The sequence below is a fragment of the Brachionichthys hirsutus genome, unplaced genomic scaffold, assembly GCF_040956055.1.
Source record: "Brachionichthys hirsutus isolate HB-005 unplaced genomic scaffold, CSIRO-AGI_Bhir_v1 contig_1409, whole genome shotgun sequence".
In the NCBI taxonomy this organism is placed as follows: Eukaryota; Metazoa; Chordata; class Actinopteri; order Lophiiformes; family Brachionichthyidae; genus Brachionichthys; species Brachionichthys hirsutus.
This window is the reverse complement of record NW_027180350.1, coordinates 117,264-142,930: the sequence shown is the minus strand read 5'-3', so window position 1 is coordinate 142,930 and position 25,667 is coordinate 117,264. Positions and strand designations below refer to the sequence as shown.

Below are 25,667 nucleotides of genomic sequence, written 5' to 3'. Positions count from 1 at the left end.
CACAATTCTGCTTAAAATTTGAGCTCCTTGAGCAGCAGCTCACGACAATCAGCTAAAGAGCAGCAAATCTTATTCAACGCCGTGGTGGCGTTTTCAGTCAGAGAAATACACAAATAAGTAATCATTTCAGGTGAAGTAGGTTTACCTAAGGCTTCGATAAATAAAACCAGCAGATTATCATCAGATGTATTGATTAAATAATGTCCCAACTATTCCAAAGGACATATATAGAAGAATAATGTACTTCTATGGGTTTATTTCTTTGTATAATAATTTATGCATGTCTAAAATTTGTTTTCTGTCAGGCTTCAAATACATACAGATGTGTCCATTAGTATTAAGTAACAAGTCCGATTTGTATGACATATTATATTGAAGGAATATTCAGCCTGCCTCCTGTTACCTGAGCTCCTTGTTTGGGTGCTGGCCTGTCTGAAACATTGAAATCATTATTCTGCAGACATTCTGTGTTTTATTTTATATTCATTTATGCATGGTAATAAATCACGTAGATTTACATCGCAATGAAAGAGTGCCTGTTGTCCAATTAAAAATACATAAATAAATAAACAAACATTGGGGCCTTTCGGAAAGTCATTTTTGTGCAACACGGTTCTAATATTTCTTATTATTGAAAAATAACATGGAATATGATGATGCTCTCGGGGTTTTGACACATTTTTCCTGTGCTTGTCAAGCAATGTGGTTTCTCCATTCTACCTCACCAGTTCTTTGGTAAAAGCTAGATAATTTATACTGGATGCAAACCAATGCAATCCACAGAGATGGATGAGCAACACACAGACATTCAGCATTTTATTACAAGTCAGACAAAATTAATATTGAAAGGTTACATAAAACATCCATGAACATTTGGATGCTATATAAACATTTTTTAAAAACATACATTTGTGCTGGTGGTCATCCTGATGCCAAGGCACTGATTGACAGAGATGACAGAAGGACAGTTATTGCTTTCATTACAGGATACTAATTACACATTTGTGTAATTATAAATAACAGGTTAATGAGAATATAAATAACACACAAGCTAATGAACGGAAAAAAATGGCAAATAACTCCAGTATAAATAATGGAAATCAGGGCTGAGTAATTAAATCAAAGCATAACTTGATAATTGAAAATAAAACCGTTTTTATTTAGCAATTTGAAAGATGAAAAGTGAGGCGATAATGTGTAAATAAGAATGCAATCAAGACGAACAATCAACCACTGGTGGCTCTATTCCAGAGAAGTATTCATGAGTCTGATAGTCGTTTAAAAACCTGTGCTTAAAATGTTCATGTTTGAAGAATTAAATTCGATTTTTTTTAATATTATATAAGGATTAACTAAACATAAACTCCAGATATCTCCATGTATTATTTTTATTGGAATACATTTAATGGACAGAAATGGTTTAATGCCGCTGCACACATTACAAAGGTCAAATACAAATTATTAAGGTGACATACTGGATATATTGTTGTGTAAAAATGTCAGCAGCCACGATGCATGATCCAATCACTGGTGAATAAAGTATCATTGCCGTGTGGATCTAATGCTACATGGCATTTTCAAATTAGTAATTATTCCTGTTCTGACAAAACAACCATTTGTTGTTTTCTTAACCAAAATTAAACATATATATATATATATATATATATATATATATACTATATATATATTAATTCCCAATTAGTCAACAAATTCCATCTCTCTCTAAGGTTGATCAACACTTATCCATGCAAGGAAACATGGATGGGTCCATAAATAGAGTCACCACAAAGACCGGGGGGAATCTAGAAGAGCAGAGGATGTTCCTATTGTGACAGTTAAGAAAAACAACAGATACCATTGTTAGAAGGTTGGGGAATAGCAGGATCAAGACAATGAGTGGGCAGCCATATAAAAAAGATTTCAACAATCTTATTGGCAGTCATCTCCATTTTGTCCATTTTCTACACCTGCTTGTCCAACATGCACTGAGAAGCAGGGAAAACATAGATATTTGCTATTTCATCTAACAACACATCGATTGTGTTGGTGCCGCCGTTGCAATCTGCCTGAATGTTTTGAACTTAGTTTGAAAAGAGTTTGAATCACAAGGTGAGATTAATCTTGACGTGACTCAGGAAAATGAACCAAAGCCTCAAGATACTCGTTAAAATGCAAGACCCTGGGGAGAGATTTGAATTAGAGAGCACAATCTCTCACACAGGAGTTAATGCATAAAGTAAGCCAAATAGCAAAAGGCAGGTTAAACAAAACAGACGTACGTGCACAATGATTAAGTAGAGTTGATGAAATTTCAATTATTTATTGAAATGTTTCTTCATATTTTAGAAAGGAATATTTTTTTAATGTGGCGATTAAAAGGAAACAGTGCTCAAATTGAATATTTTGTAATTAACTTTAAGGACATTTGTCAGCCACTTAATGACACTTTCACATCACTGTTTCATGTCAACTACTTTCTACTTTCTGATCAGGAATCATATCCAAAAGTTACATTACATGAACACATACAGTATCCCAAATACTGTACATAAAAACAGATAAAACGTAAATGATTAGATTTATTCATTTGAAAAAGATAAAAAAATCTTGATTCCAATGCATACTGCACCGAGTTCTGGGTGAAGGTGGGGTATACAAAGAGATGTCAGTCTGATTGTGCACAACAACAGATCTCAGGCCAGCCGGAACTGTGATTATAGTATAGTACCTCTGCAAACAATGGTGATAGAAGATCTGTGTGTGAAATAAAGACATTTTGCCTCTCATCCAAGGGGCTTCTTCAGCTCTGAACGGCTGGAGGGGAGCGCCTGGGGAGGGATAATACCTGGAGGGCATCTGATGGCAAAGGTCACCTCCTCTATTTAGGGATGGCCACTCCAGTTTGACATACATGTCTTCTTTAACCCATCTCTCCAAGATGTGTAAATTGTCATCCTCAAAAGAATGGCCCTTGGCCCTCAGGTGCGGCTGGACTGCTGAGTCCTGCCCTGAGGTGTCTGATCTCCTGTGTTGTGCCATCCGCTTGTGGAGCATTGCAAGGAACTGCATGTGCTACACCACCCAGGTAGTTTATTGGTGTATTTTTCTCAGGCCGAACCCAACCTTCCTCTTAATGCGTAAAAGGATGTCGAGTTTTTATTAAACCTCCGATTCAGTTTCTCCAAAAAACCTTGCCAAATATGGGATGTCTTTCCGTTTGCCTTCCCTCTCCTTGGGTCTGTATTGGGTTTTCTGGTGTATTTAACAAAAGCCCAGGTGGGGTATCCACATTCTTGCAGTGGGTTCTGTATGTGTTCCTTCTCCTTCCCCTGTGCAGTTGAGGGTACATTAATGCGTGATGGGGTAGGGTCTTGATGGCTCCTACTGAGTGTTGCAGAGCGTGGACTCGAACTGTAGATGTTGGTCTGTGTTTATAGATAAACTGTATCACCAAATAACGGAACATCTTCTCTGAATGTGTGAGATTAACAGCAACGTCCAAGAGATGATAGCTTCCCATGCAATTCTAAAAGCGAACTCAGCTGGGCTCTGTGATTCTCCAACCCATAATCTCTCTTCTCCTCTGCCATTGAGGTTTCAGCTAACAACTCCACTTACTAAATCAAGACAAAAGATACTTCAATTAATTACCCTCAAAAATTGCTCTAATTCTGTACCAGGGCTCAGTGACTAAAACTAAAAACCTATTAGTGGGCATTCATCTGATCGCACGCAAGGAAAGGGAGGCAATCAGTGCAGAGCAGGCAGCTACTGTACAGCGGGATGAGACAAAAGACGAAAGGAGTATTAAAGCCAGTCACAGACAAGTTGAGGGATTTTTATTTGATTTTAGGATTTAGGATTTATTTTGATTTTAAATGCTGGCTCTGTGATAATGCAAAAAAAAAAAAAAAACATTTCTGACTAATTTTGAACACTTTTAATTAAAAGGGTTAATGCCTGAAAATATTTGATAGTATCCCTTTTTTGTCCCAGGATTAGAACATCAAAATCAGTCAGACAGAAGCAAGACCTGAAAGTTTAAAACATACACTTTACTGCCTTAATTTATTCATTCATTTATTTGTAAATTCCTTTTTATATTTACAGCAAAGCAAAGTTAAGAGCCAGCAGCTCTTCTAACTAGTCCTGCTGGTAGGTCTTTATGCTAACATGTTGATGTTGAACAGGTTTAATGTTAGCTTATTCACAGAAACAGATTTAAGATGTTGCCATGTCAACATTTTCTGATCAGCAAAAAACAAACAAACTAAACACACAAAAAAAACACACAACAGCAAACCTACAGTTTGATGATGGTGCAATATGGAAAGCCAGGAAGTTCATCTTGAAGGATGACATGTCTGAATCAAATTCCATTGCAATCGATCTAAGAGGAGCGAGAGCACACATAATGGATGGATCTGTTATTGTCAGTTGAATCGCCAAACTTTATTGCATCTCTGTGGGAGATGATGGGGACGAGGAAGAGAATGAAGCCAATAGATGAGTGCTGACATAAGGCCAACCATCCAGTTTGAAAGATGACATATTCAGAAGGAGAAGAAAGAGACAAGTGTATGTGTGTGTGTGTGTGTGCACCCACCCACAGTGTTGTTTTTCACCCCAAATGCACTTCCTGCTCGGGATAAAACTGTCCAATCATCATAAAGCTGTGCTGAGTTGTATAATATGTACAACTCAGCAACTGATTTGTATCTCCATTACAGCTCGACATGAATCTTACTGTCCTCAAATATATTAGTATGCATTAAAAGTAAATGATAAACTGCAACAGAGTTCCACCCAGCCAATAGGTTCGCACAAAAGGAGAAGAAATTTTTAAGGGCAGAAACAAACATAATGAAGGCATAAAAGAATAAAACTTTCACAGACAAAACACAAACTTCCTCCAGCAAGCCAGCGTGAGACACACAGCAAATAGGTTATAGTGATAGGAATCACTAGTCAAAAATGCAGGGGTTGAACACGCCTTCCTTTAAGCAGCGTTCCTGATTGATTCCCCGAAACAACACGACCAATGGTATTAAAAAAAAGACCTGATGAAGTGATTTATATGCAATGTATTTCTTATTTGGCATTTGCTTCGCTGTGCTCTGAATACTTGGATCAATTTGTCATTTTTATTCTTTCATGAACTTGCCTCAGCTGCAGGCTGGAGACACAGATAACTAGTCCTCCCCTGCTCTATGTTTGTCATGGATTAGAAGGCTATAATGATTGTTCACATACTTCAGTGAGAATGTTGCTGCACAGAGTGTTGGTGGCCTGCCAGTGGCTGTGATGAGGTGGCAGACAAATGGGAGAAAGTGTTTTTATACTTATACATAAGTAGAGCACTTCATAGAATAAGACAAAAGCTTTGCTATTTTCAGCATTCTGTTGTATTGGGTTACTATGTGTGCCATTAAAATAACATTACAGTGATAACTTTGGATGACTCGCCCTGCATTGGACAGCTCCAGATTCAGCACCAAGGCCAGCGCCATCCTCAGAACCAAGGACAGCTCCAGATTCAGCACCAAGGAGAGCTCCAGATTCAGCACCAAGGACAGCTCCGGCCTCAGCACCAAGGCCAGCGCCATCCTCAGCACCAAGGACAGCTACAGATTCAGCACCAAGGACAGTTCCAGCCTCAGCACCAAGGACAGCTACAGATTCAGCATCAAGGACAGCTCCAGCCTCATTGTAGGAATGGTGAAACGAACTTGTCTGTTCTGCTTGAGATGGTTGTGCATAGGCTGATCGGGCACCAAGGAAAAATAATGGAGCAAAGCAGGGCACGCAGACAAGTGAATGCAAGACCTACATGTCAAATACAATAAAGCAAGGCACTCCCACAGAGAGGAACATGTTGCTCTGCCTTTGCTGCATAAGCCAGCTGTTGTTTACTAATGCATTGGCCTTTTCAGTTTGACCTGGTGTAATAATTCCACCACAAGATGCACAAAAAGCAATATTCACATTGCATCACTTTTGAATATCCCAAACAACTATTCCATGCCAGCGCAGGAAGAAGTGTGCCCTTTAGGCAAGTCCTAGTTACAGCTCCTTATTTTTTATGCAATCTGCAAGAGTTCAAACACAATAGAATTTGGGTATTGCAGATCTATGGAAGAACATTATCTGTAAAACTACACACTTCAGATCAGTGTCCAGCAATTAGATGTCATTACAGCATGTATAGATGAGGCCGCAATGACTATCACCCTAATTGTGATATTAAACTGCATTATCATCAAAGCGTTTTTCACAAGGTGTATTTTTGAAACACTGGATGTGTGAATTAGATTTTGTTCTGCTAGACTGGTGCGCTCAGTGTGAGTTGTTGAGTATTAATGGCAGCAATCACAAAACAGTTTCACGCTGGTTATGTTAAAGTTGGATGCAAGAAATGCAGTTTTATAAAAATGATAACTTCCATATTCAGACCAGCTGCCTACTGCTCACAGGTGCTTGCCCAACTATCGCTTCATCCTCAGTGAACACACTGAGTTTAATCCTCCCGCTCCTCTTATTGCCCAGTGCACAAAACACTGCGGCGGATTAGTCAGAATGGAACTTGGGCCTGGTGGATAGACAAGTAGCGAGCCTGACTTCAATTCAAGAAATCAGAGGTCAAACGATTAACGTTTGTGTTTTTGTTCACATTACCCACAATGTTTTTGTTGTCACAAAATGTTTTCAACTGTTGCAATACAAAGCATTTCTAAGAAAAGGAACCTTTGTTATAATCACACAGACACTGCCACCAAAAATGTTCTCTCCCCCCCACCAAAAACATGCATGTTCGGTGAATTCGTTACACTGAATTGTCTATGAGTGTGTGTGTGTGAGTGAGGCCCTGGCGGCTTGTCCAGCCTGTACCCCGCCTCTCACCCATTCACAGTCATTGGTATATTATTCAAACCTTCATTACAGGTTTGAAGTCATTTTACATTGTTGTCATCGTTCCTCTGTGGAGATGAAAGTGAATGAGGCAACTCAGTGTAATGCACTTCTCCGAGGAGGCCCGTCAAGAGCTGGATAAGTGGGGCAACAATATCACAGCCAAAAAGACTTCACCTCTCAAGACAGAGAGAAACATACATGAACCAAATACATGGCAAGTCAACATTGTCTTTCATACCGCTTGCAAACTGCGGCCTGTGCAACTTTACTGACTGCTGGATTTTAGATCTCATGTCAATCAATCAATCAATCAATCAATCAATCAATGTGTTATTATCATGTGCACAGCAATCGCATAGTGCATTTTCTGGCAATGAAATGATTGATTAATAAAACTAAAATTTTAATAAATGAACACAAAAGTAGAATATAACAAAATAAATTAAACAAACCTGCTCTGTAGTAGTTTGTATAACAGTGATTTGTTTTTACACAGCTATAATTATTTTTTAAAGTATCTTGCTACTTTATCACTGGTGTGTGCGTCTGTGTGTGCACGTATGTGCGTGTGTGCTGGAAATGAACTTCCTACTCTTCAACTTTCCGCTCAAATTTTGCTAAAGGTGTCTAGAAGTCATTTCTGTGTCAGCATTATAAATACTAATGGACTGCACGGGATGTCAGGTCTAAAGTTGCTGACATATTTTATGTCTGTGAGCGTGTGTGTGTGTGTGTGGGGGGGGGGGGGGGGGGCAGAAAAGCAAGCTCAACAAGAACTGTGAACACAATTAAGGTGTGCTTATTAGGAAAAGCCAGAAAAGTTAAGGGTGTAGTGTAGAATAAATGCTCAGAATAATTCTACACCATTTCAGTGCTTTATATGACAAGAAAAACAGATGATGGATAAGATCCATTGCACGTGAATAATGACACCAGCCTCATTGCCATTAACTATGAATCACATCTAAGTTTAAAATGTTAGCACTAATAATGACAGCTACCAATATGATTTATAGCTACCGTATAAGAACTCCTGACTGTCCGTCCAAATTTCAGTTATTTTAGTCTGGACCAATATCTATACCTAATCAAAAAACAGAGGGACGAAGACCTTTCTATGACTCGAGCCGTAATAGTTGGTTGGTTAAAATCTTATTCTATGGTTCCGCACTGAATGAATAAATAAATAAATAGCAAAGAAAACCACACCTAACATTTGGAGAGCTATTGTCCGGTGGTTATTTATTGCAGCACTCTATTTCTCCAAGTATTTTCTGCAGCAAATTCAACTATGATACATTAGATTAAATATGCATATTCTACCCCACATTAATAATATATCACTTTTATTTGACTGTGTTACTTATGGAAATAACGTTTTCAAAAAGTTTAGTTCATTGTGCAAGTGCACAGGGAATTCAGCTTTAAATACAAAATGCATGAATTTGGAATGACGGCATTGTTAAGGGTTTCATAAAACCCATTGTTAAAATGAAAATATATATTTTTTTAAATCACCATATATAACATTGATGATCTTTGCCTGCCAATATTCATGAGTGAATGATTTAGCTGGATTCAATGAAGTAGCTGCTTTGACCAATTACTACTGAAGTCTTCCAGGAATTGATTCACAGACCAAAATTTCCTCTTGTACTCACAACCACAACAGCATTCATGGTGGCAATTAGAGTGTTTCTCTGCTGTGTGTCTCTAGAACATAAATACTGCATGGTCTTTCCTCATGGGACTAAACAAACCAGTGCATTTCTTGATTAATGAATGCAGGAAAAGCAATTTTTATAAGCTTCAGGGAAATATGACTCTGACAGCATCCTATTTTTGTCAAGCGCTATATGTTTTAGTTTCGCCGCTAAACCATTTTTCAAGCTGTCACAATGAAAATAAAAATAAATGAGTATAAGAAAAACATGCCAAAATCCATCTCGCCGTTGCCTCATAGGGCTACACCCATCTCAGGTCTCTTATCAACACAGCCAGCCCTCTGCTCGCCGCAGCCTTTACCAGCACTTGTCAGTCACAGCGTCTCATTCCTATTGATTTCATTCCATGCGCTCATCACTCAGTAATAACATGTTATACGGAACAAAATGTATTTTGTCTAAAGGGGATAAGCAGCGCTAGATGATATCGTGTATTTGACAATTTCATTCCTGCTGCTACTGACGGTGTTTATTTGATGTTGACCATATAATCACACCTTGCCACAATGATGCCGAGATCAGTCACGACTGATGGATACGTCTCTTCGCCCCTGCAGACGTGATTACAGCAGAAAATGCACGGCAGGCTGCTGCATCGTTCTCATGTGTGACCTTTGTCATCTCTGCTTGTGTGACAATCCCAGATCAATACTCAATCAAAGAGTTTTTGCCTTCAGCTGATCTGCTACTACTCAGTGCTGAAGCCCAGAAATCAAGCTGCTTGTTGTTGTTCAGAAAACGGAGAGATGAGAGGGATAGAGCGGGCGGCGTGGCTGGTCAGAGGAGATTCTCAGTGACCGCGTCGGGAACGGCGTCACTCAAACGGCGCAAGATGCACCAAGAAGTATGGTTGGACTTCGTGTGTGTGTGTGAGGAGCAGTTCCCAGCCGAACTGGCGAGAGCGACAGATAATCAAGCCCGAGTTGATGTGGGACTTGGTGCAGGAGCAAAGGAGAATAGAAACTCTTTAATAGATTAGCAGCATTCAAGCACCGGAACGGCCACCAGGGAAGCCAAGAGTCGAGCCATTGTCACACCTTGAATTCCCAATCCCCTATTCACCCTCGTGCAACTATACTTTTGAGGCTCCACATTCCGCTTTTGGGCAAGTCTCTTTGAAATTAGGAATAAATTCTCATCACCATAACACTTATGAGAAGTAGAGGAGGGAGCGAAAGGCAGGGGGGGGGGGGGGGGGGGGGAAGCAGCAGCAGAAAGCTGAAAGAGAGATGGATGTTGATGCCATTTCACTTTGGAACAGTGCAGGGAGCCACAGAAGGTCCCCAAGGGAGAAAAATCATTTACGCCAAACCACTGAAATATATTCAAATAAAGCCATATTCACATGTATTCAGATCAAATCACTGTTGAAAATAAAGCCCATTTAGAATGCAATTTTTTGTCTCGCTGGTGTAATGCATATTGCTCCCTATGGTAATTCAAAAGAAGATAGCTCAGTTAGGAAGGCTCAGGAAAATCAATGGTAGCTTTACTGTTGCAAACAGAGCAGACGCATATAAATGAGCGTCGTCTCGACGGCATGCATCTCAAGCCACTGGCCGTTAACACTTTGATCAGATTCTATCAATATGCTTCACAATTCTCATTTAGACAGTTTAAATGACTTATCAATCAGCACACAATTATTAAATGGAAAATGTCTCATGGCATAAAATCTAATATCATACTAGACACTGACACTGAGGATGAGTCACCAAGTAATTAGAGGAAAGTACATGCTGCTCACGTGGGCTTGTTATTTTATATGGCATCATGTACATATGCATCATAAGCACAGAGGGATAAAAACTCATTTATCCTACCACAACAATGCTCCAGAGTTAATTGGGCGGCAGTCTCAGTGGATAGCTTGGACATTAATTTGCCAGACTTTGACACTCTGACAAGCTGATAATGAAGCAATGTGGGACAGGAGATCAGGCACAAGGGTGTTGGACAGACTGTTCTCCAACTCACAAAGGACGGGAGATAAAAAAAAACAAGGCAAAAGGCGAGACAAACTCTATAATGACATGAACAGAATTAATGATGCCATAAAATTACATGTCAGTTTAAGAGCAAGATTGCAGAGGTCAAATTGCTTTCTGTGACATATTGACCAGTTTTGGCAACCCCCTGCTTTGACATTTTTCCACCAGCTTTTCTATCCACTAGCAGTGACATTTTCCTTGCTTTATTATGGATGAGGGTTTTTCACTGGAACACTGGAAGTGCCAGGGCTGTGCTTAGCACTGCATGTGACAGTTGTGACACTGCAGCAAAAGATTAAGCACGGACTTTGAGATTTAGGGGTAACAAAAGAGGAACAGGATACAGGACAGTTCAGGCTGTTCAGCCTACACTGTACGTTCATGCAGGACAGCTACGGGATGTGGGCAACAAATCATAATTTTGTTCAAATTTTGGTGATGACATTTGGGCGAATGTGAATGTGACTGCGGAAGAAGGAGCAGAATATGTATCAGAAGAAATTGATACATTCATGAATGACTGATGTTTATTCCTGTGCTCTGTTCAGATTAGGTGGCAGATGGTAAAACTTCTTCGGGTGTAACTAGCAACAATAATGTTGGCTTTGTTCCAATTCAGTGAGCCTGCAATTTGGCACCTTGAAAACACCTCACTGACTTGTTCCACATGTGTCTTTGTCATATGGCACGGGGGGGGGGGGGGGGGGGATCCACTTTGAAAATAACCCATCAACATGCGATATGATGGAGGACTGAAGTTTAGTCGAGACCTAAGCTGCATTTGTCCTCTCCAGTCTGTGTGTGTGTGTGTATGTGTGTGTGAAAGAGCAGAGCAAAGCAACAGACCGGATCCATCGCTCTCTCCCTTCACAGAAGGAACACAGCCCTTAATTACCTTTGATATAAACACAAATTAGTTTGGAACACAAACGGAGACTCGACTATGAGTAATATCTTCATTTATACCCCATCACGTCCAATTACACAAGACAGATCACATAGATGCTGGATTCAACTTGTTTGCATGGTGTTGGAGAGAAAGGAAAAGCATAAATTGAGGAAAAACATGACAATCTTAACACAGTAGTTTCCAAACAGCATGCCATTTGTGCCATAAAAATTAGATCAAACAATCTCCTCTATGTGAATCCATCAACAGTGTGCGCGACTCTCAGTGACGTTACCGTTCCCTTGATGTGGCCCCAATGACTACAAAGTGAGTCTTGAAGGAATTAGTGGCACTCAGTGCAAAGGTAAAGGCCATCCTATGTATATAGTACATGTATAGTACACTGTAAAGCGTCTTTGAGTTTCCAGAAAAGCGCTATATAAATAAAATGCATTATTATATTATATTATAGTATGTCTACTATAACACATTAACATTTGGGCTGATGACATAAGAACAAATAACGTGAACCATCACAGAATATTCTGCATCTAGGCTTACGTTTGACATCTTTGTTTTGTTATCTGTGCTTTCCTTTTGTCTTTTAATCAGCTATGAGTGGGATCTGTGTTCGACGAACAATCTTTACAACCGCAGCGTGATCGGCTTTCAGTGAATCAGTAGAGCATAGTTCCAGGTGAAATCAGGAACGCGTGCGGTGAAGCAGCTGATTGCTGCTAATTTCAACATCGGTGTCACAAGGTGCATTTGTGACAGGTGGGAACGTGGGGTATTCAGAATTACAGTGGGGTGGTAACTTTTCTACTAAAACGTCTTGTTTTAAACTGTCATTGTCAGGTCAAAGCCTCAGCATAAAAAGGTTCAATATGGAATAATTTGTATTTTAAATCAATCAAATATGACTTAATCATGGGAATGTGAGAAGCTTGTTGTGACCTTTAGTAAAGGTTTTGTATATATTTTGCAGCATTTATCCATGCCGTCTCATCCCAATAGCTCTTTAGCACAGGAAAATGTAATAGTATGACTCAGGTTTATCTGTTAACTAAGCTGACCAAGAATGGCAGGTACACTTAGCAGCAGTAAGCGGCTGCTCTAGTGATATGCGCTCTCCTATTTTATTAGAAGTTGAATTCAACACATGCACATCATCTCCAGTAGCTGCAGAAATGTAAACCCAGATTAAAAGCTATTGGAAACCATCAAGTCTTGACAAGCAAACAGAATTGGAGACTTCAAAGCCGCACACTATGGATATGACACCACGACACATCTCATGTCATCATCTGGTGCGTTTGATGATCAACGTTCGCACCTCAGCTTGGTGTCAGAAAACAGGACTTCTTCCTGATTTAAACACTGACTAGTCAGGACACACAAGCACACACACGTGCACACACACACATACACTCATCTTGCATAAATATGCCAATAGGTTAGCAAAGTAGAACATCTCAAAATAGAAACAAAGTACATTTAAAGCAGCCTTTATTTATATTTCACCCAGTGACGGAACAACTGACATCAGAAAATAAAAGGTGGAAACGGTCTATAGCTCAAAGAACCAAAGGAGAAGCTCTTGAGACAAATTGACAAAAGGCACCCAAGTTGTTTTGTTAAGATTAGCAGAAGCCAGGTGGGGAGTCTCCTCATAGGCTCTGCCAGCTTGGCCTCAAAATGATTGATTTTAAAACACTTGAACAATAGATGAGATGGGGATAAAGGGAGAAGAGAGTCCCTGACTAAGATCCAGGAAGGAACAATCTGTCAGCGCACATTGAATGTCATTATCAGATGACTGCCAAAAAACAGTCCGGATTATTAATGGTATTTTGCTTTCCAATTTCTTCAAAACTCCTACAAATCTTATTTAGCTGTTACACACAGAAGAGGGGAAGTGAATATTTGGTGCTACTCTGCATTGTCTTGTGTACAGTAACTCGTCTCTTACACTATAACTCTATATATCACATCAGGGATTGGTGCAGAGAGGAGAGAAGAAAAGTAAAAACGTCTTAGAGGTATTTATGATACGAGGGCATTTACTGCCAGTGTGAGTATAGCATCATGTTCTGATGATGTGACATTTTCTACGTGGAAAAATTTGGACAATCCCATTTAAAAAAAAAGATTGTTCATGCCAGCTCCCATTCAAAATCTATATGGGATAAAGAGGGCAGATATGATTGATTATTACTGTCTGCCATACCATCACAGCATTTGATCTGAAACCAATAAGGAAATGACAGAATTTCACAGACTTAACTTGAGAATTTTTGAGAGCAAATAAAGAAAAACTGAACATAATGTTAGTGTTAAACCTTCACTTCATTGGAAAAAACACATTATAGAGACATAAGGTAAAAGAGTCAATGAGGCTCTCTGTGAGGCTGGAGGTCAGGAAATGGATGCAGACACCATCCCCAACTCAACTGAACCAAGCCCTCAGATCAGAAGACGTCTCAAGTGTAGCAATCACAGTGTGTAATGTTGCTGTGATATCATAAATCCAATAATGTCCCAGGTCTTTTTGGGGTCCTTCAATATAACAATGTCCACCTACCTGTAGGGGATCCTTCAAGCACCTCTCCTCTGTAACGCGTCTCTTTGAAGATTGGTCGGTTGTCATTTTGGTCGATGACAATGATCACTAATATTGCCGGTCCTTCCACAAGGTTTCCAGCGAAGTCTGTGGTTGAAACCTCCAGCTGTGCAGATGAAAAGAGAGAGGAATAGTTTGATAGTGAGAATGTTGTTCTGGGGGGAAGCTTATGTGTATTGTAATCTTCGTAAAACGGTCGGTGGCTGATTTGAATCCTGTAGTATTCTGCATCTCGCTGCAAGAGACAGATGATTCATCCTCTCCACAAACACCATCACAATGTGTCACCCCTTTCTCTAGCACTGGCAACAATGCTTCATTTTACCATTTGTCATAAAACGGATAATATAGTTGCAATTAGTCTATCTTTGTTTGCCATTGTGGAACAATGTCCTTGAATTACAATGATGAGATTTTCATTGACATTTATTTTTTGTTTTGTATATATACACTATTTACATTTAATCTTTCCTCAAGATGCAAGAAAACCCTGACATATTGTTCATGTAACTGACAATAAAGATCAACAAATATCAAAATATCTTGTTTCCAAATAGCATGTTCTTTCTAACTTCTCCTCACTCTCAAGATCACTGTGTTGAAAAAAAAAAAAAATCAACTGGACATTGGACTCTCATCCAAGAGGGTTCTGAATGGTAAATAAATGGAACACCCCCCACCAGCCATTCAGAACTGAAGAAGCTTTTCCTACAAGTATAGGTGACCTTTTTCAATACAGAAATCTACCATGACCAAGATGACTGAGAATCTTCAGTCTTCTTTTGTCCTACACCGGGTTGGCTAGTGACAGCGCTTAATGCTAAATGCTACAATAGTAGTCCCAGCATTGGAACTTGCGACTAGAACACTTATCCGCGTATGATGCCATCCTCATGAGGTCAGCGATCTGCATCCCATAAACATGTATCTAAAGACACGTCAGGCTTAATCTGTGGCAAAAGAGACCAATTGACTTCCTTCATTCATGACGGAACATGGCTGCAGAGATTTATCAGAGGAAGACAGCTTCCTCCTTCATCTGTAATGCGTAACAACCCAAGAGTTCTCATCACAGGGGTCATCCTGCTCCGCTCCCTTTATTTCACTCCCCTCCTGTCTTCTACTTGCTTTGTCCTCCTATCCATCCATCACTACGGAGCCTGGAGTATATATTATAATAGAGGCAAATATGCGCATGCAGCTGAACTAAGGGTTTTAGGTGTTAGAAGCCTAATGGTTTCATTTTTCATCTCATCCTCCCCTTCCTTTCTCTCCTGCCTTAAGAATATATCAGGGGAGGCTTTTCGTGAGCAGGACCATTTCCCTCATAGTCTTAATCATGTAGAATAGCTGACTCTCAACTAATGGTGTTTTCAACCCGCCATGTTTTTGTTCATCCAATTCAATGACTTGCTTGCACGCAAGCACGCAAGCACGCATGCACACACACACACACACACACACACACACACACACACACACAATCTGAGGGGCATACTATTAGACTGAAACAAAGCCTGCAAGCAACTGCATGGCGGAGGAATTACTGTCCAATGCCAACAATCATATACTGTATATGCATGACTTACACTCACACAAACATTAATACATGCATAGAGTCGACTTTTACTTCTCAGCATGTCTGAGTAGTAATGAGAACAGAAGCTGGGAGGGGTGTCGTGTCACTTCATTTGAATGGGGGATTTGCCCCTACAACACAGCAATAAGATATTTGCAGGCAGATGAAAACATAATCTAAACATAGATCATATCATAACAAAGAGAAGAGTGTGATATTTAACACAAAGGCAGCCAGTTTAATACATTTAGTGGCTCTTTAGTCTGCTCTCTTTCTGAATATGGCAATCAGAAGTATGTGAGAGAGCAGGGGATTGAGTTCTTTTTTCTTTGGTTTTCTCCCTCCTTGCATATAAGAATATAATCCTTGCTATTCTGCTGTAGCTTGTTATTTTTGCGGTAGCTGAGCCAAAATGCATTTCTATAAAAATAATAATGATAAATAGCTACTATACACATTTCATACCTTTGTTCACAAAGAAAGTTTTTTCTTACCTTAAATGTTTTATGTGAGAGAGTCTGAATGTGATTAAACAGCTGCCTTTGAAGCAATAAATTCTAATATATCAAATAGAATTTGCTAAAAGCAGTAAGCCCCCAGGTGATGTTTTTCTTTATAGACCTATTTGTACTTGAATAAAAAAGATTCCGCACTGGCCCTCATTCCTTAGATCCTCATCCAAATCCTCACTTTTCCTCTTATATATTTTTTTCTTAATAAATGACTGCACATAATATATACGTATAATTGTGTCTGTGCAAGAGCAACATAAAAGGCTGATTACACTTTTTTTTATCAGGATATATATGAAGGTACCATCGCTTAGCATTGAAATATGTGGAATCAGGGTTTCTAAGACCGATACTGCATTTACTCTTCACATCACCATCAGTCACTTGGGAGCTGTCAGCTCCTTAGGATGGAAAATGCAAAGTTTACCAAGGGAAGGAACCACAAACTCAATAAGAAATATTGAAAATATGTACAGTAGAAACGTTTATAAGTCCTCATTGATGCACAAGTTATGGTAACTGTGTGTGTGTGTGTGTGTGCGCGCTAGTGGTCAATTACTGGGGGTAGTCTGAGTCAGACCGGAGACATTGCATTCCTTACACGGCTCAACACTCGCCTGTTAGGGGAAATGGGGATTATGTTGCTTCTATCGCAGTAGTGGCAAAATATTTTGTTAAATTGAAAATGAACTTCCTTGTGGCATTGGTTTCAATTGGGGGGGAAATTGTTCATTAAGGGCAGCGAGGATTGGAGAAGATGGCTCAAGCTCGCACCAGATCAGTGGCAGTCATTCACAAGGGATACCGTAAACGGTTTTAGCTCCATGCTTATTGGCTGACCTCACCACATCTTTATAGTGCAGGCTTGTGAATACAAGTCATCGTGTCTGTGAATGTAAAAGCCTCAGTGCAGTTTAGCTTTCTCTCTCGCTTTCCTCCCTGCCATGTTTCCTTTTGTGTCAAGGTCGCTTGAGTGGATTTATTTGTATTTTTTTCATAACTTGATATTGGCAAAATATTATTGTTTAGTATTTATTTGTGAACGTGTGTAAATGTAACCTAACTGTACAAGGATGAATAACAATGGCATTCCTGATTATTGTCCATTGTTTTCATTTATGTCAGAAGCAAAGATTGCCTTCCCTCTCCTCTCCTCTCCTCTCCTCCAAGGATGCATATAACTTTCCGCCCGTGTGTTTGTGCTGAAATGAGAAGCTAGGTTGATTATAGTGCAGGGATGCATTGAAGGTGGAGGTGTGAATTGAATTGGGCTCTTGGCTTTTGGTGGCAAAAGTAGAAGGAAAAGTAGCTGAGCTGGGGTGGCTTTATCGCAGCCTTACACACAGACAAGAATAAGAATAGCGCAGGGGAAGGAGAGAAAAGGGGCCCAGTCTTGCATATGGAAGTGTCTCCATTGCCATTGCCCTCATTTCAGATTCACCCAGCATGTAGATCCTCCTGAACCATTCAAGGAGTCCCCCCCTTTACTGGTATGGTGAATTCAATCTTGGAAAATTGGGCGAAATGAGCGAAAACTGGGGCACTCAGGATATAGCTGAGCTGAAAATGGCTGGCACTCAAAGAGTTAAGATCCCAAGTAAAAGTGCTCTTCAGTACATTCAAGGTGAATTCTTGATACCTCCAAAGGAGACTTGCTGCTCAGCTTCATGGAGAAAATATCTAATATATTTCTATCATCTTTACCCAATGTGGGCAGTTCTTCAAAACTGGTATCTTCGAATGCAGGAAACCCATGAGACTGACAGGTGTGCCGTAAGAGTTGACATGCATGTATAGTGCTGTATACTGTGCATCAAAATGAGATCGATTTGTCAGATCAGTGCGAAACCTAAGGGTGTGCCAGAGGCGGCAAAGGCTTGCGTCTTAGTACATTTTGACAATCTGACCTTGTTAAGCGATGCTGGCAGTGTCAGTGGCCATTAGATGCTAAATAGGCTTCACGAAATACAGTACATGCAATTGGAAATGACAATGAGTTTCAAGGAAGCACATTAAATCTAACGTGCTTCCTTGAAACTCACTGTGTTTAAGTCACAGCTACTGACATCAAAGAGACGTGACAAAATCGCAGTTATTCTTCGATGTCGCAATCACAGCCAGTACACTGGTGTAGCTATGGTTGTAAACCAAGGTTATTCTGCAGCACACAAAGGTGTGGTGCTTATTTCCTCAAATATATTTTAATAGTGCTGAAAATATATCTCCCTTAGAGAAACTCATTCGGACATGGGGATCTTATTTTCTACTGATGTTGGCGTAAGACAAATGTGATGATTATTACAATATCACTATTAATGTGCTCACTCTGGCTATTAGCATGATGTTAGATGGACTGTAATCTGTCAGATGCAGACAAAATGCACAATCAAATGTGAAACTGTTCTGTTACGAACTGAAACAAGCAACATCGTAACACCACCCGGTCTTCAGAGCGCTGAAGATCGAAGACATCAGTTTCCGCCGCATCGTGTTTAGATACTCTCTTACGAAGACGCAGCTTCATGTCAGTTATTATTTATCTATTGATCTACCTTCCTAATGGGCTCTCGACCTTTCCGGGCCTGTGATCGAGCATCGCTCACACAATCAGCAAGTATTGTTTATCCTGAAAATCCCTTATTTGGTCTGATTGAGGTGAAAGGATAGCAAAATTGGTCTGGTGGTGTCTCCGGCACCTTCTTTTGACAAGACTGAACTACATCAACTATTAGATGGATTTCCATATTGCAAAATGTACTGATGACAATTTGAGGAATCGTGAAAACCATCCAACCATCAGAGCAAATCTATTAGCAAATCAATTTCTGAGCAAAAAATAAATACATTGCTCTTGGTTCATGGGGTTGTGTTGTGTGTGTGGATTTTTATTTCTGTCAGTATCTCTGGGTCGCTGATCACAAATGTTCCTCATTACATGGAAAGGAAATACGCCGTTGGGATTGTCAAAGAAGATATAAATAGGTGGTCATTTGAGGGGGGGAGGGGATTAAATGAAAGATGGAAGGTGAAAAGGACTGTGGAAGTTAAAAGCATAGAGAAGATAGAAAATGATAGAAAAGGTCTTTCATTCAGTTGAAAGATAAAAAAATAAAAAAATAATCCTGCTTCTGAAAGGTGTTGAAACAGTCACAAAGGCTCTCCCTGGTAGATCACAGAACAAAATAGCCACATTCCTCTTCTAAGGCATGATTCAATATCCTTTTGTCTGGTGTTGAAGGGACTGTTCCGGAGGGCCAGTGGAAAACCGTGTCTCTTTCTGTCTCTCCCACTTCTATTGTAATGCTTTATATTTGACCACTCAGGTGTCCTGGATAAGTGCACTCAGCGCTGAATGAGGCCGCAACACCATTATCATCCACCGCAACACCATTATCATTCACCGCAACAGTTGAGGGCCTGTTGCGGTGGAGAGATACAATGTTTCGGTAATGAGAAACAAACCAATAAAGGAGGGAATGCGCTATAACTCTTGCTCATTCTATTCAACAATCTATTTTTATCTTTCTGTGTGTCAATCTTTTTCATGGAATGTTATACTAAAGTATGGTATTTTGTTGCAGGCAAGAATCAAGTGAAAAGAATAGGCAAAGCACAGGGCTTTAAAAAATCTGGCAGAAGAATAGTGTTGTATGGGACCAGTATCCCAAATGCTGATGTCTGTATGACCAACTGAAGAACAATTCATCAGTGACTCTGTTTAAAGTGTCAGAAGAGGAGGTAAATACCAGCAGTGAATTGATTCCCCCCAATCTAAAAACTGTTCCTGGGACGCTGAAGATTCATCAGGTGACATCCTCAAAGCCAGGAGTCATCAACACACGGGAGGTATCTTGCTTTTGTGGGGTTTTTGAAATAAACATTCATTTAAAAATGGTATGTGTTTAAATGTGTCAAATATGGTTGGGTATCAGACCCATTGTACAAAACGTGTATGTTATCATTTACAAAAGTAATTAAATAAACAAAATTGTAAATCCTCAGAAATGTTTCGGTAATAAGAATTAATAGGAAATGACATTAAATTAAAACATTTTAAAATGTATCTCTCCAGAGTTATATATAGGTTTTAGCATGAGTAATAAGAGTCTATTGTAACAATGGCCAAAAATAATCATTTTTAACCATATATTTCATGTAATGTTAAGTTGCGGTAATGATAATTTGTTATGAGCTTCATCTAAAAAACGTCGATAAACACATAGGCAATATTCTTTTTTAATTCTGAAAATATACTTTTTAGTTAGTTCACCCCATAATCTTATATGTACAAAAAAAAAATATTCAAGGGCATGTTAAAAATTCTTATGCTTGACACCTTCTAAATCTTGATTTCATGAAAATCACCCAAATGTAAGGATTCATTTTGATTAATATAAAAATGAATGCATCAAAAGTTTGACGGGTCTGTTCAAAATATAGTGAGTACTAAAATTATGTCATGTTTGGAATTAAGTGTAAAAAGTAGATATAAAATGACCACTGAGCTCTGTTATTAGCTCATGTTAAAACCTGTATATATATTTGGCCTCTTTCTTTTTTGCAAATACACAACAAAATATTAAGTTAGGAGCTTTGTCATAGGGACGGAAATCTCTGGTCTCTGTCCGAGTCGATTTGTGTGTTGATACGCTTGTCACGATCGGATTCAATCAAGATACATCTGTTAAAACCTCCGATGCAATGCGATTCGATTTAAACACTTCCCACAATGCATCTGGATTCAGCGTTGCCTGGTCAAGATGACGTGATTCAGTTGGTTTCAGTATTTTCTGTTTTTTTAGGTTTATATGTACTCTAGACTAATTTCCATCTTATTTTTTAACTATATTAATGAAAGCAAACAGTGTAGTTATTTTATAGAAATTAATAAAGCATTTCAGTAAGTTTAATAATTTGTTAAATTCAAGGCATTTCAAAAATTGCCTTATTTTTCAAAACTGTAAACAAAGTGACAAAAACTATAAACAATACATTCGTTACTGTTACTGTTAATTAAATACATTTAATTAACAGTAACATAACCAGGGTTTATGTAGCTAGCTGCAAGTCCAATTTAATGCTTTTTAATTATATTTTAATGCCCAAATACTATATTTGCCATAATCACATGTGCATGTTCTTTAAGATTGACAAACACTCCATCAGAGGAATGAGGAAAAAATTATATATTCAGCTGGCAGACAGAATTGGCAGCAGTGAGCCCTCAGGTCAAGCGGCAGGGCATTGACTGGTTAATCAGGTTATCTCAAAGTATGTAGGCGTATGGCAGAATATCATCCACCTCCAAGAGTTGAATGATCCTGGCCTGAAGGAGAGGCTAGACATCATACAAAGATGTCGGAACATTCAAGAAAAAAATCTTTCTACACTACAATGTGATAGCGCGCTTCAAAGAAAGTTTCATTTTGTTGTGCAATTTATTTGAAGATTGTTTACATTTTAAAATGTATTGTCAGAGCTAAAAGTTAATTTGGAGCCCAAAATGGCAAAGCTGTTGTGAACATAGTCGACGAGTAAAATTGTGAGTGTGAAATGACATCATAAACCAAAGCCATCATTAGTTGCGACCAATGGCGTGTGACCTTGCAGTATGAAAGTTTTACGGTTGTATTTCCTAAACGTAATAGCTATTATGGTGGCTCAAGGATTGTTTTTTGCTCAGGGACCTTGTGATAATCGTTTCCATGTTGAGTGTGTGTGTGTGTGCGTGTGTACTTTATCTCTTGCCCACATACAAGGACTAAGTGTACATCAGGGATGTTTTCTTGTGTGCAGGACAGCATGTCTTCTCTCCAAAGCCCAGGAAATTACAGTCCAGCCAAGCAGAAAACAGGAGTGGGATTTGGACAACAGTCCTCACCTGTCATTGGCCCCAGGCTCTTGAAGGAACACCTACTGTACATGAGGAATACACGGTGGCTGCATTTTCATACAGCCATCGCATGTGTATATATATAAGGGCTGTCAAATTATTGCATTCATTGCGATGAATTCATACATTCTTTTACTTTTCTGTGAGGAGTTTTATGTTCTTCCTGTGTCTGTGTGGGTTCTCTGGCTTCCTCCCATCACTATAACATGCACCAGAGCTATGTTGGTGAGTCTAAATGTACATATGTTTGACTGTGATTTGTTTTTTTTTTCCTTTCTATGTGTGGTCCTGTGATGAACTGGCAGCTTATCCACCTCCCACGAAACGTTTTTGAATGAATGAGTGCATTTGCATGCATCTTAAAGAGATCCTCATGTTACCATAAACATGGTTTTAATTAACTTATTTAACACATTTCTGTTCTGTTGCTTTGATGAACATAATGATGAACAAAATGTGCCCATGATTTTCTAAAGCTAGTGTAGCCGATTGTGAAACCGCACATTAAAGGGCACCAGAATAAAATAAATTACCTTTTTTATATCCAACTCTTGTCAGATTGTCTCACCTATATTGTCAAGGCTTCCGACAACTACCACTATCGGTGTTACTACAAAGAGAGCTGGAATAAGAAGTAATTTCCATGAGAATGATATGTCACATCTGAGGATGCCACTGTTTGATGCCTCCTCAGTCGACTGGCAGCTTTTGTAGAGTTCTTTTGGGTTCTTAGTGACCCCTTTGCCACCGTGTTCTGTGGTTTGACAGAATATATGCAGTAGGGTGAGGTGCCTTTTAAATCTACTGTTTAATAGCTTCACAAGCATGAAAACTACAAGGCACACAAGCTGGAGAAGCAAAACTTGGACTGTTACCAAACATCGAGAGGAGCAGTTTGAAATAAAATCTTAACTGAAAATGAGGTTTAAAAAAAAAACATAAACTCAAATCATAATTATCTGACAACTGCTTCCTGTGTCAGGAAAAAATAAAAAAATAAAGCTTTAACTTCATAAATAATAATAAAGACCACAGCAATATTTGTAGAATGGGTGATTTGTCTACCTACAATTTCAGCATCTCCTACATGAGCATGTAGAAAGGACCCAGCATTCCTTGTTGTTGCAATGGCCTGCATTACTGAGGGTCAATGCTCACCTTGTGTAAACAAGACTGTTATTTATCCCTTCATGTTGTGTCCCTCTTTTGTTCTGAGCCAATTAGAGCCGTTACCCGCCGCTCTCGACCAGACCCAGGTTTGTCATAATCACAGTGATAAGCCCCACACTCCTCTTTGCCTCTCTCCCTTTCTGTCCATTTTCCATTTCATTAAAATTCATTTTCAGCCTAATTGATCTTAATAAGAAAATAATGTTTGACATTAAATCCTCATGAACTTGTGGGCCAGCTGATCACAGCGTCTGTCTTTTTCCACAGTGAACGCTTCCTTTGTCTGGGCTCAGTTTGTTTGCCTTTCTTGTGGTTCCTGGTTTCTGCTTTGACAGAAGTTTAGCTGTGCTTTTCTGTGTTGCCAAGATTTGCATTTTTTTTGTGTGTTTTCACTCACAACAGTCTGGCAGCCATACTTTCCAAACTGATTTAATGTACATTGACCTTGAAGAGAGGATGATGCATTTCTTTGCCAATATCAACCAATCATCATGATTATACTGTAAAATAGGGATTAGAAAGAATGCAGAAAGTGCAGGGTCTGTTCAATACAATCTTGCCAGTCTGATATATTGCTATTAATTGACAAAGACACGAAAGGATTTCAAAATAATCCTGGATCTATGGATCATAGACTTGACTATTGTCTCATGTGATGCAGAGACACTAATACAGATTACACCAGCTTTAACAGAAAATACAAGGAGGTTAACTTTGTCTTATATATTTAAAAAAAAAACCTTTAAAGTAATAGAAACTTTAATTTACCTCTGAATATTTCATGCTTCGTTATTTAATGAGACTGGGACAGCCTGGAAAAGACCACGGGGACTTTGTGACTGGTCATGACTGCGACAGTCTACGCTGAAAAGAGGCCAGCATGATGATACAGAACAAAGCTAGTCGGCTTTGGAAGACAAAAAAAGCCCCATTTCTTATTATTATCTAATGAGTTAATGAGAGGCCTTTATTCACAGCACGGGTGCGCTACACATGCACAGTGTGTGTAGAGACCAGGATTCCACTTTGCCTTGATTTTTGCTATCAGTTTCAAAAAAATGATTATGATTGCATAATTAGTGTTGGCAGATAATTCTCTCCAGGCTGTTGAAACAATGGCTTATTAGCCTAGCCCAGTTTTCACACTATGAAATAATTACTTAGCCATTGACTGAAGCCCTCAATTAAATGTCTTGCTTTTATGGATGGACAAAATCAATCAGAGGCCTTTTGGAAGGTAGTCTTATTTCAATCTGGGGTTGGCAAGCAGATCCGTAATTTGTTGCAGTTAAAAACAAAATCTGCATCTTCTTTTCGGTGACTTATTGCTACTTTAAGATGATCTGCATGGTGGAGCGATGAGACAAGATGAATATACTAAATCTCTTTGTTCTTTGTCTTAGCTGTCTTACTTTCTGACTGACAGCTTCAATAAAGCCTCTATCTTTTTAAACCAATGCCAACATAACAATGATACCAACAGAGAGGCTTATTTTCCAAAAATGTTCTACTGTATTATGGCATATTAAAATCATCAGAAGGATGCAAGTATTGGACAGTCACTTTTTCTTTTTTCTTTAAAGAAACATCAGAGGTAGCCAAGATGCGGATGAAGACTAACATCGATCCAGAAGCCTTCACAATTATTTACAGAACATTAACAAATTGCAGGACCCTGTAAGAGTTTATTTTCATTCTTTAAAGGTCAGCCAAACCAACACATAGCACATTCCTAATAAACATCAGCATGAGAAACAGGGCCAGTCCAGCCTATATGCAGCTGCTTATGGCCCCCTGGCCACTCTGCTTGTAGCACATTGTCTACCTAACAACGAAAGAGGCAACGCATCACCAATGACTTATTGATGCCGGAAGTCTGAATCTGTGAATATCTTTCCAACTTTGCCAAACCATCATCAATCTTCATAGCATGACAGAGTGGCAAATAAATCTGAACTAATGTTTTCGAGAAGTACTTCATAAAGCAGTATACCTGTAGCAAAACATACTCGATACATTTTGCAAGTTTATAAAAATGTGCAATACCATAGAGAGGTGTCTGAACATAGGGGTGCAAGTAGGTTGAAATGTTCTATACCGTCTGAACTTAGGGGTGTCTGACTATTGAGTGGACCCCATAACAATCAACTAAGGCACTTGGTAGTTAGGCATGTTTAAACACAGCAAAAACTGTAAAAACAGATAATTTAAAAACTATTTTATTAAACAAGTAAGTGTTGGCACTCTGGGCTCGAGCATATTGTGAAGTGGCATGCGTCATGAAAAAGTTGCCGATCCCTGAGAGAGAGCGAGATTGACCGACAGACAGACAGACAGACAGATAGATATTTGCACTTCAGCACTGATTAAATAT

At 39.1% G+C, this 25,667-nt stretch overlaps 1 protein-coding gene across 1 annotated transcript in view; it reads right to left on the bottom strand.

Annotated features, from left to right (window-relative positions):
- The window catches only part of LOC137913884 (cadherin-13-like), a 198,792-nt gene that overhangs the window by 70,130 nt on the left and 102,995 nt on the right, over positions 1-25,667 (bottom strand). The window contains exon 9 of the mRNA XM_068757504.1: positions 14,101-14,245. Within this exon, the coding sequence (XP_068613605.1) occupies positions 14,101-14,245 (145 nt within the window). The remainder of the gene's footprint in view (positions 1-14,100; positions 14,246-25,667) is intronic.